The sequence below is a fragment of the Eurosta solidaginis genome, chromosome 4 (assembly GCF_040869045.1).
Source record: "Eurosta solidaginis isolate ZX-2024a chromosome 4, ASM4086904v1, whole genome shotgun sequence".
NCBI lineage: Eukaryota > Metazoa > Arthropoda > Insecta > Diptera > Tephritidae > Eurosta > Eurosta solidaginis.
In genome coordinates this window covers 26,929,538-26,949,443 of record NC_090322.1, presented here as the reverse complement: position 1 = coordinate 26,949,443, position 19,906 = coordinate 26,929,538, and the positions used below count along the sequence as shown (strand labels likewise).

The 19,906-nt window shown below is 36.2% G+C and overlaps 2 protein-coding genes across 10 annotated transcripts in view; one reads left to right on the top strand and one right to left on the bottom strand.

Annotated features, from left to right (window-relative positions):
• LOC137249437 (protein GUCD1) overlaps positions 1-17,198 on the top strand; it is a 44,242-nt gene extending 27,044 nt beyond the window's left edge. For 3 of the 8 annotated variants that reach the window (XR_010952380.1, XR_010952379.1, XR_010952376.1), the window contains 2 exons: positions 12,109-12,278; positions 16,875-17,185. The gene's annotated coding sequence lies outside the window, so the exon portion shown is untranslated. Of the gene's footprint in view, positions 1-8,528; positions 9,590-12,108; positions 12,279-16,874 lie in introns of all 8 variants that reach the window. The other 5 variants (XR_010952377.1, XR_010952378.1, XR_010952383.1 and 2 more) reach the window with 5 other exon arrangements.
• AANATL7 (Arylalkylamine N-acetyltransferase-like 7) overlaps positions 1-19,906 on the bottom strand; it is a 30,539-nt gene extending 10,633 nt beyond the window's left edge. The window contains exons 1-4 of one of the 2 annotated variants that reach the window (XM_067780923.1): positions 19,822-19,906; positions 8,509-8,791; positions 8,176-8,445; positions 7,951-8,102 (exon numbers count right to left, since the gene is read on the bottom strand). In XM_067780923.1, the coding sequence (XP_067637024.1) occupies positions 8,046-8,102; positions 8,176-8,445; positions 8,509-8,706 (525 nt within the window). In that variant the 5' untranslated portion in view covers positions 8,707-8,791; positions 19,822-19,906 and the 3' untranslated portion in view covers positions 7,951-8,045. Of the gene's footprint in view, positions 1-7,950; positions 8,103-8,175; positions 8,446-8,508; positions 8,792-19,821 lie in introns of those variants that run through there. The other variant, XM_067780922.1, reaches the window with a different exon arrangement.

The following is a 19,906-nucleotide window of genomic DNA, read 5'->3' as shown; positions in this document are numbered from 1 at the left end:
TGATCCCGAAATAGTCCCGAAATTACTCCGACGGGATCCCAGACGGATCCCGAAAGCCATCCAGAAATGATGCCGAAAGGGTCCCCAAATGATCCCGTATTAGTCGCGAAAAGTCCCGAAATGACCCCGACGGGATCCCGGACGGATCGCCAAAACCATCTAGAAATGATGACGGAAAATACCCCAAATGATCCCGAAATAGTCCCGAAATAACCCCGTCTGGATCAAGAAATTATGCCGGAAAGGTCCCCAAATGATCCCGAAAAAATAGCCCCGAAAAAGTCCCGAAATGACCCCTACGGAATCCCGGACGAATCCCGAAAACCATCTAGAAATGATGCTGGAAGGTACATAAAATTATCAAATAATAGTCCCGAAATGACCCTGACGGGATCCCGGATGGATCCCGCAAACCATCAAGAAATGATACCGAAAGGGTCCCCTAATGATCCCGTATTTGTCGAGAAAAAGTCCCGAAATGACCCCGACATGATCCCGGTCGAATCCCGAAAGCCATCCAGAAATGATGCCGGAAGGGACTCAAATGATCCCGAAAAGGTTCTGAAATGATCCCTACGGGATCCCGGACAGATCCCGAATACCATCAAGAAATGATACAGAAAGGGTCCCCTAATGATCCCGTATTTGTCGAGAAAAAGTCCCAAAATGACCCCGACGGGATCCCGGTCGAATCCGGAAACCCATCCAGAAATGATGCCGGGAAGGACTCAGATGATCCCGAAAAGGTCCCGACATTACCCTGACGGGATCCCGGACGGATCCCCAAAACCATCTAGAAATGATGCCGGAAGGTACTCCAAATGATCCCGAAAAAGTCCTGAAATGACCCCGACGGAACCCGGACGAATTTTGAAAACCATCCAGAAATGATGCCGGAAGTGACCCCAATTGATACCGAAAAAGTCCCGAAATGACCCCGACGGGATCCTGGACGGATCCCGAAAACTATCCAGAAATGATACCAGAAAGGTCCTCAAATGATCCCCTAATAGTCCCAAAATTAAATGAAATGACCCGTCGGGATCCCTGACGGATCCCGAAAACTATTCAAAACTGATGCCGAAAAGGTCCTCAAATGATCCCATATTAGTCGATATCACCAAATAGTCCCGAAATGACCCTCACGGGATCCCGGGTTCCCGAAAACCATCCCGAAATGATGGCGAAAGGGTCCAAAAATGATCCCGTATTAGTCGCGAAAAAAGTTCCGAAATGACCACGACGGGGTCCTTTACGGATCCCGAAAACCATCCAGAAATGATGCCGGAAGGGACCCCAAATGATCCCGAAAAGGTCCCGAAATGACCCCGACGGGATCCCGGACTGATCCCGCAAATTATCCAGAAATGATGCCTGAAAGGTTCCAAATGATCCCCAAATAGTGCCGAAATGACCCTGACGGGATCCCGGGCGGATCCCGAAAGCTATCCAGAAATGATGGCGAAAGGGTCCCCAAATGATCTCGTATTAGTTGCGAAAAGGCTCGAAATGACCCCGACGGGATCCCGGACGGATCCAGAAAATCATCTAGAAATGATGCCGGAAGGTACCCCAAATGATCCCGAAAAAGTCCTGAAATGACCCTACGGGATCCCGAACGAATCCCGAAAACCATCCAGAAATGATGCCGGAAGGGAACCCAAATGATCCCGAAAAAGTCCCGAAATGATCCCGACGGGATCCCGAAAACCATCCACAAATGATAGCGGAAGGGATCCCAAATGATCCCGAAATGACCCCGACGGGATCCTGGACGGATACCGAAAACCATCCAGAAATGATGCCGGTAGATACCCCAAATGATCCCGCCGGGATCCCGGACGGATCCCGAAAACTATCATTTAATGATGCGGGAAAGGTCCTCAAATGATCCCCTAATAGTCCCGAAATTACCCTGACGGGATCCCGCACGGATCCCGAAAACCATCCAGAAATGATGCCGAAAGGGTCCCCAAATGATCCCGTTTTAGTCGAGAAAAAGTCCCGAAATAACCCCGACTGGATCCCAGACGGATCCCAAAAACATCCAGAAATGATGACGGAAGATACCCCAAATGATCCCGAAATAGCCCCGAAATGGCCCCGACGGGTTCCCGGACGGATCCCGAAAACCATACAGAAATGATTACGGAACGGACCCAAAATGACCCCGAAAAAGTCCCGTAGTGATCCCGGAAACCATCAAGAATTTATCTCTCAAAGGTACGCAAATGATCCCGAAAATACCCCGACGGGATGCAGGGCGGATCCCGAAATCCAGAAATGATGCCGGAAGGGTCCCCAAATGAGCGCTAAATAGTCCCGAAATTATCCCGGAATAGTCCCGAAAATGTCCCAAAATAACCCCGACGGGATCCCGGACGGATCCCAAAAACTATACATAAATGATCCCGGATGGGTCCCAAAATGACCTTGAAATAGTCCCGAAAAAGTCCCGAAATGACCCCGGCGGGATCCCGGATGGATCCCGAAAACCATCCCGAAATGAACCCGGAAGGGTTTCGATATGACCCTAACGGGATTACAAAACAAACGTCTGGACAAACATCCAAACATCCAAACTTTCCCATTTATAATATAATATTAGATTAGATTAGATTAGATTAGATTGTAACCTTTAACGATAATTAGGCTCCTTTGTCTGCGACAAAAAAATTCCATATTGTACATAATTATATATTTTTAACATTAAAACTTTACACCTAAATTATTAAATCTTACAGTTTATATCACAGTCCTAATTGTTCTAATAAAAGCGTGTTAAATTTTGATGGTATAATTAAGAACATTTAGGACCTCCTTTTCTTGCTATCACAATGTAACACGCTTTTATTAGAACAATTAGGAAGGTGGTATAAACTGTAAGATTTAATAATTTAGGTGTAAAGTCTTAATGTTAAAAATATATAATTATGTCAAATATGGATTTTTTTTGTCGCAGACGAAGATGCCTAATTATCGTTAAAGGTTACAATCTAATCTAATCTAATCTAATCTAATCTAATCTAATCTAATCTAATATTATATTATAAATGGGAAAGTTTGGATGTTTGGATGTTTGTCCAGACGTTTGTTTTGTAATCCCGGAAGGGACGCCAAATGATCCCGAAAAAGTCCCGAAATGACCCCGACGGGATCCCGGACTGATCCCGCAAATTATCCAGAAATGATGCCTGAAAGGTTCCCAAATGATCCCCAAAATAGTGCCGAAATGACCCTGACGGGATCCCGGGCGGATCCCGAAAGCTATCCAGAAATGATGGCGAAAGGGTCCCCAAGTGATCCCGTATTAGTTGCGAAAAGGCTCGAAATGACCCCGACGGGATCCCGGACGGATCCAGAAAACCATCTAGAAATGATGCCGGAAGGTACCCCAAATGATCCCGAAAAAGTCCTGAAATGACCCCGACGGGATCCTGAACGAATCCCGAAAACCATTCAGAAATGATGCCGGAAGGGAACCCAAATGATCCCGGAAAAGTCCCGAAATGTCAAATATGGATTTTTTTTTGTCGCAGACGAAGATGCCTAATTATCGTTAAAGGTTACAATGAACTTATAAAGTGTTATATTTCTTTACAGTCAATTTATTTTTTACTTTTCAGTTAATTTTATTAACCAATAATAAAAGGTTATTTTTAAAAAAAGTGTTTTTCCTTTAATTTTATTCAGCATGAATTAGAGCGATCGAGTTCCACAGAGCGATTGAGTTACATGGAGGAAAATAAAAACAACTGATAGTAGCAAGCTGTTCATGTAGCTTTTAAGAGCTACACTGAGCTTTAGTTACCGTATGATTTCAAGAAAATCTGAAGCTTAAAGCAGACTGAGTCCTACCCATCTATTGAAGTTTATGGGTTGGTGACCAGAATAGCTCATTAATTAATTTTCAGTCTATCTGATCATTGCAGCGTTTTCCAAACTCAAATTGCTGTTATTAAAGAAGGCGTAGATAATATGATTTAGGGCGTCTGGTAACTTGGTGGTTCTTTTAACTACCCTGGTAGCGTAGCGAATTTTAAATTAAAAACCAACAAGTTAAGGTGTCTAAGTTCGGGTGTAACCGAACATTATATACTCAGCGTGAACTTTAATTGTACATTTAATTTCAGATAAATTACTTTTCTACATAACACGTGTCACCGCCCATTAAAAAAAAAAAATGTCTCCCCATTTCCTCTTACAATAAAACTTGATAAGTCATCATCAATCATTGATTCAAAGCTATTTTTTCCTAAGTTATAGCTTATTATTCTAGCATACGACCCTTTTAAACTTGTTTTATATCTAAGTTGCCGTGGTCTTTAACCGATCCCGTATATTTTTACTAGAAATATTTTCTGCTATAAGGAAAATATGTTTACACAATTTCATTACGGTGTGTTAATTTTTCTTCGAGTTATGGCTCCCGAAACATAGAAAATTGCTTAGTCATAAAAGGGGCGGTGCCACACCCATTTTCAAAAATTTTTGTGTTTTCCAATTTAATGTAATAATTCAATTTAGAAAGTGAAATTCTACTGATACAAAGCTCTTTTTCGCTAAGATATAGCTTATTATTTTCGTCTACGACCCTTTTAAAAATCTTGTATATAAAAATGGGCGTGGTCTTTAACCGATCTCGTCCATTTTTCATAGAAATATTTCCTGCTATATGGAAAATTTGTGTACCCAATTTTATTACGATCCGTTAATTTTTCTTAGAGTTATGGCCCCCGAAACATAGACAATTTTTTAGTCATAAAAGGGGCGGTGCCACGCCCATTTTTTTAGATTTGAAGTTTTTCCCTATTTATGGTTATAAATCCACATGGGAAATGAAATACTATAGATATAAAGCTCTTTTTCGCTAAGATATAGCTTATTATTTTCGTCTACGACCCTTTTAAAAATCTTGTATATAAAAGTGGGCGTAGTCTTTAACCGTTTTCGTTAATTTTTCTTCAAAGCATTCCTTATATATAGTAAAGGCAACCTCTCTGCCGAATTTTTTAACGATAGGTTTAACGATTTTTGATTTATGATTAATAATATTTGTAAAATTGAGTTTATCACAAGTGGGCGGTGCCACGCCCATTTAAATTTTTTTTTTTTTTCAAATTTTTATCAAGAGTCTCACACGTCAAATTTCAACATTCTAGGTGTATTATTTAGTAAATAATCAGGTTTCTTGTGTTTTCCAAAATGTTATATATATAAAAAGTGGGCGTGGTTATCATACGATTTGGTGAAGATTTCTCAATATTTACTCAAGTTATCGTGTTAACGAACAGACGGACGGACGGACATGGCTCAATCAAATTTTTTTTCGATACTGATGATTTTGATATATGGAAGTCTATATACATATATCTCGATTCCTTTATACCTGTACAACCAACCGTTATCTAATCAAAGTTAATATCCTCTGTGTGCAAATCACGCTGAGTATAAAAATCTGGGCTAACAGAAGTTTCGGTTGAAAGCTGTTAGTGTATGTACGATCACATGCTCTAAGGTCGCGGATGTCACAAGCTTTAAAGAGAGGGTGAATGTAAAATTCATGTTTTTAACACGCTTTTATTAGCTTGGCCTGTATGTAATGGAATCTTTGAGCTTAATTTTCACCGGTTTCTAGAAGTCTGATTAATTTGAAACTTTGCATACGTATCAAGGACCGATGACAATGCATTAATGCGATGGTGTGGTGACATAAGGTCAACGGCCATAAGGTCAATTGGCCTTATTACCACTTTGAAAGGCCATAAGTTTGATTGAAACTTTGCACACGTATCAAAGCTCGATGAGAATGCATTAATGTGATGGTGTGGTGACATAAGGCCAACGGCCATAATGTCAGTTGGCCTTATTACCACTTTGAATGCCCATAAGTTTGATTGAAACTTTGCACACGTATCAAGGCTCGATGACAATGCATTAATGTGATGGTGTGGTGACATAAGGTCAACGGCCATAAGGTCAATTGGCCTTATTATAACTTTGAATGGCCATAAGTTTGATTGAAACTTTGCACACGTATCAAGGCTCGATGACAATGCAATAATGTGATGGTGGGGTGACATAGGGTTAACGGACAACCAATGTCGATACAGTTCCCAGCAAAATACAGCTATGGGACTGCTGAGAGGCGAATGTTGCCATTAATCCTGAGTTGGGCTTCGATCGTCCACAAGATGCAAGGTTGTACAGTCGGCCATGCAGTCATTTATTTAGGCTCGCGACTGTTTGCTGCTGGACAACCTTATGTAGCACTTAGTCGTGTAAGATCTTTAGACGGTATTCGGAATGAAGAACTTGATTGCTCTAAGTTAACAGGAAAAACCCCTAAACAGTGAAGCTTTAAATGAAATGATGAGATTGCGAAATGATCCGTAAGAAATACTACATGCCCGCAAAAGACTAGATGGTAAATCGAACTAAAAAATGTAAAATAAATAATAGTTTAAAAAAGCACGCTTTTAAAATTACTTGAACTAAAAAAATTAAAAATAAATAATAGTTTAAAAAAACTAAAAAACACGCTTTTATAGCTAACCGAACTAAAAAATATAAAATAATTTTCAATTAAAATGAGTTTATATAACAGTAGTAGAAGGTCAAACAATCATTTATAGTTAATCACCTCAAAATAAAATTATAATAAAATTTAAGTTATTAACAGAATAATTTAATTCAGAGTAAAAAGCGTGGGGTGCACTTGACTACATTTCATGTCTTTCCTCTCAGATAGTTGCCAATAGAATGATTGTAATATTCAATATCAAGCACCCCACGCTTTTTACTCTGAATTAAATTATTCTGTTAACAACTTAAATTTTATTATAATTTTATTTTGAGGTGATTAACTATAAATGATTGTTTGACCTTCTACTACTGTTATATAAACTCATTTTAATTGAAAATTATTTTATATTTTTTAGTTCGGTTAGCTATAAAAGCGTGTTTTTTAGTTTTTTTTAAACTATTATTTATTTTCACAAAAAGTTAAATCGGTATAAGTTGGGGGTATATATACTCCTATGTTGCTACAAAAAGCTAGGTGCATTCCCAAGAGTGCTGATATATTGCTGTTTAAACGTTTTTGTTTTAGTATTCAATAATCGAATGTACCTAAATTTAAATTTTTTCTTGTCCCACTTATGCTGCTACAATCACAAAAATTGTATAGGCTGTCTTGTTTTGAATTCGAATTCAAAACACATTGCGAGCATTTTCTATTAGCAATATAGGAGTTTTACATATATGGTTGGGGTAAGTTTTCCATGTCGGGCACAATAACGACACACTTCAAATTAAATAGATTAAGCCCATAACCGAAAACAGTGCAGCATTAACACGGGATAACTATAATGGAGCCGGTATTAAGAAAAGAGTCTTAGTTTCAATGGGATTTGATTCTGTCTTCCTATGTACATCGTTATCTCCCAGTCACGACTTATCTAGTACTAAACTGACAACTGCTTAGAAAGCTCAACTAAGTACAATAATACGTTATCTTATATCTAGAAACACCTGTAGTTGTCAGAATGACGCCCCTACTTCTGTTTTGAATGTAACTGTATACGAAAAATCCATTATAACACAAATTATATAAACATAATATGATAAACGTATCCATTTGGTATCGTAAGGTTTGAAAATTGAAACTCCTTTCTATGAGGTACCCAACCAGATGTAATTTCGTGACCGACCTCGTTATCCCAAATACAATATGATGTGTTCTTTATGTCAGAGCACGCCGCATGGAATGATTAGAGATAAATAATAGTGAATCGAAATAAGTTAGCGGCGTGTTCGTCGATGAGAGATATCTGCACAAAGTTTGTTGAGCTTAGGGCTCACCCATTCAAGAACTGACTGCAAGCTCTCCGCAAAACTTCAAAGTTCAGCCTCGTCCAAAACGCAAGTGGGCAATTGACAGGAATGTTATAATTTCCCAGGATTCAAATCGAGGCGTATGAGATCCCTCCGTAGGCTATCCTCGTCCTCTGTTGAGTTCGGAATGGCTATGGATCTTCCACTAATTAGCATTTCATCCACCGCATTCTGCTGCTTGGAAGACCCTGCAGTGATCGGAAAGCCTGAATTTGACATTTATTCTGCCCTTGGAGATCATCTTTCACAATATGTATGTACTTATTTTCTTTTACCTACCTTAAACTCAAAATCTCTGGCAATTTGTTCGCTACGCTGCACAAGCTCCTTAGCAATACCTTGACCGCGGAAACGCCCATCCACTGACAGCATTCGCACTTCAAAAGCGCGGTCCACATTGAAATGGCCGAAAATGCTCGCTTTCAAATTGTGTGCATTTAATAAACGAAATATCTTCTTGAAACGCTCATCCTCACTGAGTTCAACACGTTCTTGAAAATCTACAATGTCATTGGGATAGACGACGCCATTGAGACAGACACCGGCAATCTATGGAATTTTATTTAGAAATTAAAAAAAAAAAAGTGTATTACATATCCTCTTTCAACTTACATCGTTTCTTTCATTAACAGCCATTAAACTCAAATTATCCTTCAGTGTCTCATAGCAAAGTTGCTCCAATTCACGATGACCCTCACCGCGCTGACACAAACTAGCCGCTTTATTGAGTGGCTCATCGGCAAAGAAATTATCACGTAAATGTCGTATGATATCGTCATAACGTGGCTCAGTAATCAATTTATATTCCATAACGTCTTGTCGAGTTTGAGCAGACGAGGCTAGACGCTGAATGCACCGGTAAGACGCTGCGACAATGTGAATTGGCAAATAACAACTGCAAGCGAAAGTGGATTAAATGGTTTAAATTAGTTGTATGTAGTGGATGAAGAGTAGGTGTGTGGACAGCTGCATATTTTCTAGCGCTTATTTGTGATATTAGAAATTAATGGGCTACGGATTGTTTGTATAATTAGTTGCAATTAATTTAAGTTATATAAAGGGTGGTTGATAAGTTTGAGCTAACGAACTTTATGAACTTACTCATCGAGCACTTATGGGTATAGAAATACGTGTGTGCTACGAGGGGTTGTCGAAAAGTTTTCGGAATGGAAGTGCAGGGAGGTTGAGAGGATTTTTTTGTTACCTTGTAGCTTGGCTATGCATCGGAATGTGTGTAGTTTAGGATCATATTATCCAAATGAATAAGGAAGTGGAATACAGATGCCCCGATTTAGGCATGATGTACAGGATGTTTGTTTCAGGCTCAGCAAGAGAAATCCGAAATACATGAACTCTAGCGCACTATAAGCTGTCTTCCTCAGCACAGCAATCGATGGCCTGAAACAACCATGTAAATGCTGGAGTTGGATAAGGCCTATTAGCAAGATACTGCTAAAAGCGATTTTAATAAGTCTTAAGTACAATAAGATGTATTCGAGCGAAGTTTCTTGGTGTTACAGCACAGCCTTCAGGAGTCCGGACATCGCTTGTATTACTCGTCTGTTTATAAGTTCTAATAAACATAACAGTCTTAGGGATGGGCATGGATGTTAGATGACCCATGATGCCGAAACAGCACGTATGTTTTAAAAACCTTGAAGCTAACGAAAATTGGGCAGCGAAGTAACAAGCGGTAAGTCTGCTTCATTCATCAAAGTGGTAGTAGTTTATAAAGTAGATGTTCCAACTTACATTAGGTCATATATATCACCAAATAAGTGAAAAATCACCATATTTCAACTGTTAGTTTAAAAATCACTTCCTTAGTAAACTTTTTAAGTGCGCCTTTTTTCAGAATATGTTTTCAGATTACGCGCTTTTCAATATCATGAAGATTCGGATGAGTAAATGGTAGGCTAGTTATACGATAATTCGAGATTGAAGGCATACAGTCACACCCAACAAACATTGTTCATTAGAACACAGGGACTATTACTCTTAATCTTATCCCCATGTTATTAAATTACTCTTCCTGTTAACCACTTATTCATAAAGTTCCTGAAACCATTACCCTTATTCTAATACTTACTCTCCCTCTCCCTCTTCCCTTCCCTTTTCCACCTGCCCGTTTTATTGCATCATGAGTCAGGGGAACATTTACATGATCCATCAGTCCATTTCAGTTAGCATTTGAGTACACTAAATAAAAATCACCTAACTGAGAACAAACGATAGAAAAATTAATGTAAATGCGACTCGAAGAAGGCTAAATACTGATCAAAAATTCGTAGAGGAAAAAAACTAAATTTGTTAAATAATATTTTACTCCACCCGTCGTACAAACAATTATTGGAATATACATATATTTATGCAAACTACTTAAAGTGATAATGACATAATTTATTATAATTACATATGTATTAATATCATTTCCAACTCTATATTTTATGTGATAGGTTCTCTAGCTGTCACCGCCATTCGTCTGTTCAATTTCTGGCAGTAAAATTTTTTTAATTAACAAACTGACGCTGATATAGATAAATAATAAAATGTACTGGGCTAAGTGTACAGACATAGCGGCTGCTGTATATATAAAAATTATTTCATAGCGTAAAAGTGCAGCACTTGAAGTCTTTACTTTTGTGGAGCGAAATAATGTTTATAAATGGGGTTTTCAAGTTTTTAATTCAATTAGTCCTAATTGGTCCGTATGTCTCTTGGTTCGTAAATATGCCTTTGCATTCTCCTACAGATTCGCATACACCTTCCTTCTCCTTTGGATTTTCCTCTCTAATAATTTTTTATATCCAGCGTTTGCTTGTACACAAGAGCATTATAGCTTTCATTAGATAACGGTGATTCTTAATGGTAAAAAGGAATCGAGATAGAGATATGGGTCTCCTTATATCAAAATTATCAGGATAAGAAAAATAAAAATTATAACTTGAGACAAAATTGAGATATGTTTACGAAACTTTGTATACTGGCTTATCTGGACCCAGAATATAATGACATTAAAAACGGGAACGGAACGAAAAATGGAAAAAGTGCGATAATTGACTATCTGATTAATGAAGCTTGGGTTTACTTTATGATAAAACATAAAAATCGAAACATGAGCGAAATCGGTTGGAAACCATGCGCACTTTTTATAACTATTCCTCCGCGTGTTCTTCCGTTCTCAACGGGTAACGGCCGATAACTAAAACAAAAATTCAGATATCTGCACCAAACTTAGTACACGAGCTCATCTGAACTTAAAAGCTGTCCTGTGAATGGTGAAATTTGGCGAATTGATTAATTTTATGGTGCCGAATATATTATTAATCAAATTTTGAAAAATGGGCATGATGGCGTCCAAAGCCGTTGGGTGTAATTTTGCAACTTGGCAGAATTATGGTTCTTTGTATTATATTTAGTCTGAGTAAAAGCGGCTGACGACCATGCCCCTTTATTAAAAAAGCAACTAATAACATTACCAGTAGGGATATGGTGGGTCAAACCACGAAAATTCAAAAAAACTACACCGTTAGAAATTTTAGCCTAAATTTTAAACCATTCATCGGTTTCAGTAATTTTTGAAACTTTTTTGTACTTAATTGGAAACCTCTCCATTTACCACTGTCTTTTTTAATTTTCTTTAGTATCAATTTAAAACTTATTTGAATCTTAAAATTGTTTCAAAACAAAACCAAAATTTTTTCAAAAACCGGAAGCTTTGAATTGTTCTTATCAACCCCTTGAATCCCATATGTCAGTTTTCATATCATTTAATGTTCATGATATATGTACATATGTATATCTTTAAATGTTTGCATAATTTTATGTGAGAGCACACAGCTGGGTATATAATATTCAGTTCTGCCCGAACTTAGACTTCTTCATTTGTTTCTTTTTCGTTTTATTTAAAGTGAAAGTTCATCTGGCTTAGCAGATGTCGTCTAAAGTCGACATAATATATGAAAATGTGCGTTTCCGCAGAAGAGACAGATGAAAATTCTTAAAATGTTTTCTTTTAGCTTTGATTTATATTATATACAAGTTATAACACTTCTTCAATTTGCTAGCAATTTGTCGAAATTGCTATTATAATACGTTGAATGTACGTTTGGAGATAAAATGTTTGTTTTTTAAGTAGATTATTAGGAATACGAATATCTTTAAATGTTTAAAAAGCATTTATAAAAACCATTATTTAAAATTTATTTTTAGGTTTACATTCCAAGCTCGTACCTACCGTTCCATCCGAATTATTTTGCGTTTAATTTCAAACATTTTGTAAACAAGAAATAAGCGTGTTGCAAGTCAAATGTCTATAAGATACAGAAATCTACTCGTGTGGAGCTATGGTGCACGACAGAAGAAGAGGCATTTTAGTGAAGGTGAGGCTACATGCAATATACATACATACATATATATTATATATACATATATCTGCCGCAATATTTACTTCATATTATATATTCGAATTCCCTCAAATATTCTCGCATCGCTCATAATTAAAGAGCTCGAAATGGATTCAAAATATGCCAATCCGAGATGAGAAGCTCCAAATCAAAACGCAATAATTAGAGAAAAGTTTAGAGAAAATTGAGAAAACGTGATCAAAAAATTTAAGATCTTAGTACAAATCCAAATTTTTTATCGAAATTTGAAGTTAGTAATACCAATTATTCCTATAAATTTTATGAACCGTCTGAAAGATATTGTAAATTAGAATATAGTTATATAGAAATCCGAAAAAAGTGTATGTGTACTTATTGCGTTTTGATAAGGAACTTCTCAAATATGGTTACATAGGAGTCTTTTGACTTCGAAATCTATTTTTTAAATCTCAATTGCTCTAGTAAGGCGAATCCTTTGAATGGCATATGTTTACTAGTGACCAAACGTACTCATAAGATCCATGTTTCACTCCTATTTTTATAAATAGTTTGCCAGATTCAAATTTATCGTCTGACTGAAACTGCTTCTTCGTACGTGATCGTGTAACACGATACGAGCCCTGACAAGTGAAGTCATTAGTACATCAATAAAAATTTTACTGCGCTCATAATCCTGTCATGAGTTTTAAGGTATTAGAAAGGGATAATATTCGGTACTGTTTTGCGAAATTTTTACTACTTTAGTAATGAAATGTGTGTGAAAGGCCAAATTCGATATATATTCACAGTTGAAAAAGGAAAATCGAAAGAACGGAGCAAAATAAAAAAGGAAAACCTTCCCCGCCGGTTGAAGCCGGAAAAAAAGGGAAAATGAACAAGAGGAAGAGTGAGAGTAAAAGCAAGAATAAACAGTGGGAATAAGGGGTCGATAGAGAGTAAAAATTACATTGGGATAAAATTAAGAATAATATTGAACGTGATACCAACATAAGAGTAAGAGGAAAAGTGAGAAGATTTACAGAATAATGAAAGAGATAGGAAAATTTAGTGGATCGATTAAGGTAAACTCAAAAGACGCCGAGGGAGGGCAAATAAGAGAGAAAGAAGAACGTGGGAAAGGGTTGAGGAAGGTGGATAAATAAAGAAAGTCGAAACGACGTCTATCGTGTACAATCGTAAGGCTGCAAGTACTTTATATTGTTCTACACGATTTGAGGGCAAGTCAGTACTCTCTTTAAAAACAATTTATAAGCTAAAACCGAGCTATGTATTTTCGGTATTCCCGTAAAACAGTCAACGACTAGTTTGTTTGCTTTTACCTATTGACACTCTTTTCTGCAAGGTACCTATAGTGCCGCTTATGCTAAACTTGGCATCACGCAAAATCAGACAACCAAAATTAAGAAACATTTTTTCAGGAATCATTAGTCGGAACCCTTTTTTCAGAAAGAGAAAATTCAGTAATAAAATTTCAGAAGTCAAAACTCGGACAGTAATCAGATGATAGAAAAAACCTTAAATTTTTCTCAAAATTCAGAAACGTTTATTTATTTTGAAGGTATTAAAATTAATATACTCTGTGAGCTCTGCTCAGCTGAGTATAAAAATGGGGGAAAGATATAACCAAAGCTGTTTTGAGCGTATTATGCTGAGCACTTTGAGCATTCTGCAACTCTTTATTACTTATCCGAAACAAATATTAAAAATAGAAACGAAGAAATACGGGTAGAAAATAATAAATCGAATTTAGGGTTACAAAATTTGGTGCTCATATTTTTGATAATACTTAGTATCAATAAATTGAAACCAAATATACTGCACGTTAAAAGCTCACCAATGAGTATATAGCGTTCGGTTGAACCCGAACTCAGATTCCCTTACTTTTTTGTTTTGCTTGAGACTGTTATCAATCATCTGCATTGCTTTATACAACAAATTGATTCCTGTCAAAAGATATTTCGACATACATACTACATGACTTTTCCAATGTTGCGTATACGCTACGTACGACGAATACAGTATAAGGACAGATACAAATGAGTAAAGTCTTGGGTTACAGACGCCAAATTCGCACATATTTAAACATGGACAAAAAAAAACATTAGCAGCAGACTTAATGCATATTATAATGTTTGCAAAGCATTATCATCCTATAATAATTTTAGGGACCTTAAACCTCTAAGTACCTATTATTCATATACATATGATGCGGTTCGGACGCGAAAATAAGTGGACGTGATAAAAAGTGTGTTCATCAACGTCGATTCCTTCCGATTCCATAGCTTCCCTTAGTCGTTATTGTACCGCAGATTTATTGCCAGTGGTATTCAATCAACGGGCTTCCAACTCCTTTTTTAGTTGCTGAGTCTTCAATTCACTCAACTTGGCCATGTCCTTGGTGTCCTCTGGAATTTATTCAAGGATTCCTCTTCTGACACCAATTGTAACGAATTCTGTGAAATTTCTGATCATTTTGCAGTTTCTGTTAACGTTCAAATTACTGTCGAATGAATAACTCAAATATTCAGTTTAACAAAGCGTTCTTTATTTAGACTACTTTGGAAGTAGTGCTTCACAATTACAACTATCGCGTACTTCACTAATAGCGTGTTTAAATCAAAGTGAGCAATTATTTCTCAGCCGGAGCTGATTTTATTCTTTCTGTTACCTTGTTCGCATATCTCTTCAAGGGTCTAGATTTTCAACAACCAGCCTTCTACAACTACTGATTATTTATTTCTATTTTATGTATCTAGTATTTACATTTGTCTTCTAATTATATGCGTGTGCATGTGTGAGTAATAACTTCTGCTCTTAGGTGATGACTACATGTGTGTATGTGAAATAATCCCTTCGCTGTTCGCACGTATGTGTGGCTGCTTGTTTTGATGTTAAGATGCACATATGTGTGGTTGCTTACTTTGCTGTTGCTGTGCATTTATTTACTAGTAGCACAGTGACTCATCGAATTTGCTAAGATTCGCCACAATATGTATGTACATGTAGAAGTGGTGAGTAAGTGACCAATGGATATACAAACATACATATTTGAGTGTAAAACGGCCAAGTGGCGCTGAAGTAAGTTGATGTTGATGGTGCGTCAAATATGTAATACACAAAAGCTAATACAACCACTCCGCTAACACTTCCCTGGAAAAAATGCGATTAGTGTAGCATGAATCCGGGATGAGTCGCAAAGGAATATGCGACTATATCCAGTTTTGATCTCTTTATATGGGTTGGAGTGATCGCTTTTGTTTGGGTCCTTTTTATATTCACACGGGAGTTCTTGACGATTTTATTATTTTTCCAAACTTTTATACAATATTTTAAAATTTTTTTCTTGGTGGTATTGTAGAAAAATTAAAAAAAAGCAAATACGATAATGGAACATTGGTCCTAGAATTTTAGTTTCGGTATAAGGGTCCGCATTTTTCTTAAATAATTGGATTCAATCAAATTGAATCTTTTTTATTTTACTCATTTGGTTCCCGCTTTTTTACTGTTTCTTAAAATTGGCTACATAAATTTCATACCGACTTACCTGAACTGTACCCAAAAGGGTCTAGAGGGGATCAATTACATCCCAATGTAGACAAGAGAGAACAATCGCAGACCACTTACTTTAGGGATTAATGGCACGATTTTTTGCAGGGTTGTTATTTTTTTCGTGTACACATATGCGTTTTAATAGAATATTTATGTTATTCAAGTGCTTTGGTAACTATGCTCCTTATCGTAAAGTAGAGACAGTTGTTGTGTGTACGGGGGACCACTTTCATGTTAACAGATATAAAGCTTTTGGTATTTGTTTGTTTATACATTTAGTGACTTGAAATTGATATGGCATATGGTTAATGGATATTTTAGAATGGCAACGTAAAAAGGAGGTTTCAATGCCCATATGCCTGTTTCACAAATGTGTACGAGTGTGGATAGGAAATAATAAGGAAATGGTCGCATGAGGTTGCTAGAGTATGACTGTACGTACATACATATATCTAGAGGTGATTAATTTTAATGTTTCACAGGGGTTTTGATAAAAAATTTTTTTAATTCTCGTAATTATAGTATCTTCAAGTGTTTTAGATTTTGGAAAATATTATTAATCGTGGAATATCTTTTTGAAAGGAAGTGCCTATATAACAGATTTCATTGCAACTTCATAGTAAATTCTCTGTGCAACGCGACTTTTACAAGACGACTCCAGGGAATGAATTCGCCAACAATATGACCTAACGGAAGTCCAAGGAAATATTTTTGGGTGTATGTTAAGTAATGCCATCGAAGTGGATATTAGATTTTTCCAACACTTGTTCCGTCCACGTCGCTGAAGACTTGGTAGTTGATAGTGCCAAATTTCGCAAGGCAAGACACTGTCAAGATAGATAATTGTTATCGTGCAGTCATCGGCGTAGGAAACGTTAATTAAATTTGTTTTTTTATTTTATTTATTTTGTTTCATTATTTTTAATTATTATTTTTAAATTGTATAACACTTTATTATATTTTACTTTATTATATTATTTTTTATTTTATTTTATTTTGCTTTATTTTATTTTATTTCATTTTATCAACGCGAATCCATACCAGTTGGTGGCAAAGCGAATTCAACCAATTCGCCGTGCAGTAGAATGTCAAGTCAAAAGAAAATTTTATTTGCTTTCGATTAACTGACATATTAAAGTACAAGGCGCTGTATAAAGGCGAATCGATGCTAGGTGGTGGCAAAGCGAATTCAACCAACTCGCTGTGTAGAAGGATGTCAGTGAAAAGAAAATTTTAATTGCTTTCGATTAACTGACATATTAAAGTACAAGACGCTGTATGGAAAATAAGCAATCAGCTGTTGGGATAACAACACCTGGTACTGAATTCGCCTTGCATTTTATTTTATTTTATTGTTGTGTTTGAAAAAAGTCCAGAAATTTTTTATTATTATTTATTTTGAACGTCTGATTTTTTCGTTTGTATTTTTTTTTATTCATTGTGTGCGTCAAAATAAGTATGTATGTATTCATGTTGGGTGTGTATCCGTATGAAAAGCAAAAAAATAAATCAAGTCTGTTATACGTAGCAGTGTTGCCAACATTTATTCAAACAACTGCACAGCACCTCAAAAAAATCCTTGCTTTCTTCTACACAGCAAAATGCTTCCTTTATCCTTACATGCATTGTATAATAAACTTTTTTTTTGTCAATTTATTTATTATATCAATATTTTTTATTTTATTTTTTTTTTTTTTGATAAAAAAATTACACTGTTGTAGTTTTAACCCTTTTTTGCATGGGGTGATGACAAGCTAACTACTAACTAAAACGGTTATAGTCATTGAATTCAAACCAGGGATGCACCTTAACGTTTAGCTAATCGTTTATCAAAAAATTTCCACCGTTTCCGTTGAAACACTTCGAAATATTATCGACAAAGAAATTATCAAGATAAATTGTATCTCGTTTTTAACCGAAACGAAAAGCTTTCGTTAACGTTAGCAACGTTAACAAAAACGTGATACTTTATGTTTGAATTGTGCTGGCAATGCTATAGCCGTGGTGAAGCCGTAAGGTGGTAACAGCGAGCGGACATACACACAAACTCCATGTACTTTGTTTGTGTAATTCGTTGGTGGTAATGTCAAAAATACTCTGAGAAATGGTCGTACTGTCAAAATTCATGAGAAAAGTTGCAATTAGCTTGGCTAATGCTTTCACCTTAATGACTCCGTCATCAATCAGCTTTGCCAGCATAGTTTGAAATTAATAATCAACATAAACGATTTGATTTCGTTTTGATATGGCAGAAAACGAAACAAAATCATTTCGTTAATTTGACGTTCTTAACGAAATGATATCGGTTCGTTGGTTAAGCATGCCTGATTCAAACTGATTAATTATATTTAACATTGATAAATCCATAGAAACAATAGGATTGTTCTCTCAGTCTGAGAAGCCGTAGACGTTGTGTTTAGCCTGCATGTAGCGCAGAAAACTAAACATAAGATCTATATTTTATGTAAAAGAGCCTACATAGTTATGGCCACGTCACAATGAATTTCCTCATTTTCATGAGTTTTTATGCAGAACCGAACATCGTTCCAATCACGTAAGGTGTTGCGTTTGTAAATATAAAGAGCAATTCAGACTTAGCACGTGAAGCTTATTTTGACTTGTACACTCATGTAAAAAATTTCGCGAATCACTGTTATATAAATTTTCACGATACAAGAAAAATAGTTATTGACATATTTTGTCCCCTATTTTTTTTTAGAAAAGTACCAGCGAGTGGGAAAAATAAATACATTTGCAAATTGTGAAAGCACCCTTATGCCCAGTTTTTCAGTACAAGTTTAAACCCCAGTTAAAGTTGGCTAGAGTTTAACCTTGCCATCGATAACATAAAATTGTTTCTGCTCATCTCAGCTTAAGCGGCCCAAGTGGCAGAGCTAAACTATAGTCAACTTTCACTGTAGCTTAAACTCGCACTGAAAAACCGGGCCTTAGCCAAATAAAATGCCAAATTATTCTTCTTATGCTTTCCTTGCAACAAAAATTGAAAGTTGGCTACTTTTGCATGTCAGATGGCGCTATTTTGATTTGCTATTTTTTCGCCCACCATGCAAATACGTGCAATCTACGCATCTGTCCGCTCACGATGCTGCATCACAAATCTTATGGAGCCGTATGCAGTTCTTAAAAAATGCAAAAATTCCACACAAAATAAGACCCAAGAAATGCTTAATAAAAATTTCATTTGTCAAATTTTCTTATGCATTACGCAGCTCTTAAGAAATTTCTACCACTATTTTCTAAACATTTTTAATACCAAATTCACCGGGCAACTCTGGTTTTGCTTAGCAGTAATTGATGGTGCACTGTTTCTTTAGGAAAAAGTGATAATTCGGAAGGCAAACAAAGAAACTAAGTTCAACATTTATTAAAATCAATTAAAATTCAATATTTTGTGTCTACTGTGCGTGAATCACCATGCTTCGTCAAACGTTAAAATTTTCTGGCTGCTGATATTTCCATGCAACAGAAATAAATCAAAATATTTCTTAAGCGTTTACTTGAGAGCTGCGTAGGACCTTTATGTGATCCATGGGGTGTGCTGCGTTTCTCTTCAATACAGATGATTAAAGAGGTTTTTTTTTTTAACAAAGATGATAGATATTTGCATATAATTCCCTGCATTCAATCTGTCCTTTTCCCCGAGTCCCAAAATTAAGGTTAAATTCCCCTGTTGTTTTTGTCGTAGCAGTGGTTAAATTGTGTAACCCCATTTAAATTTCCCTACAATTGGAGTTACTGATAGATAGCCAAAAATCGTTGGTAATGCACAGCTAACAACATTCACAAAGAAAAATCAACAGCGTCACTCTTAAAACGAGTGTTTGTAGCAGCGATGTTGAAAAACTTAAAAGCAATAACTTGTTGCTTTAAAGGCTTCAAATTTAAATTGCATCTTGAATGTATTTTGCTTTTCTGCTATATTGTTTTTTTAATTAATACCCCTTAGCTTCACTTTAACTTTCTTACTTACCTCTTACTTCACACTACAATAAATTTTAAAGAATTGCAATACAAGATATATATGAAAGATTTTTGTAAGAGAACGTTTACGAGTG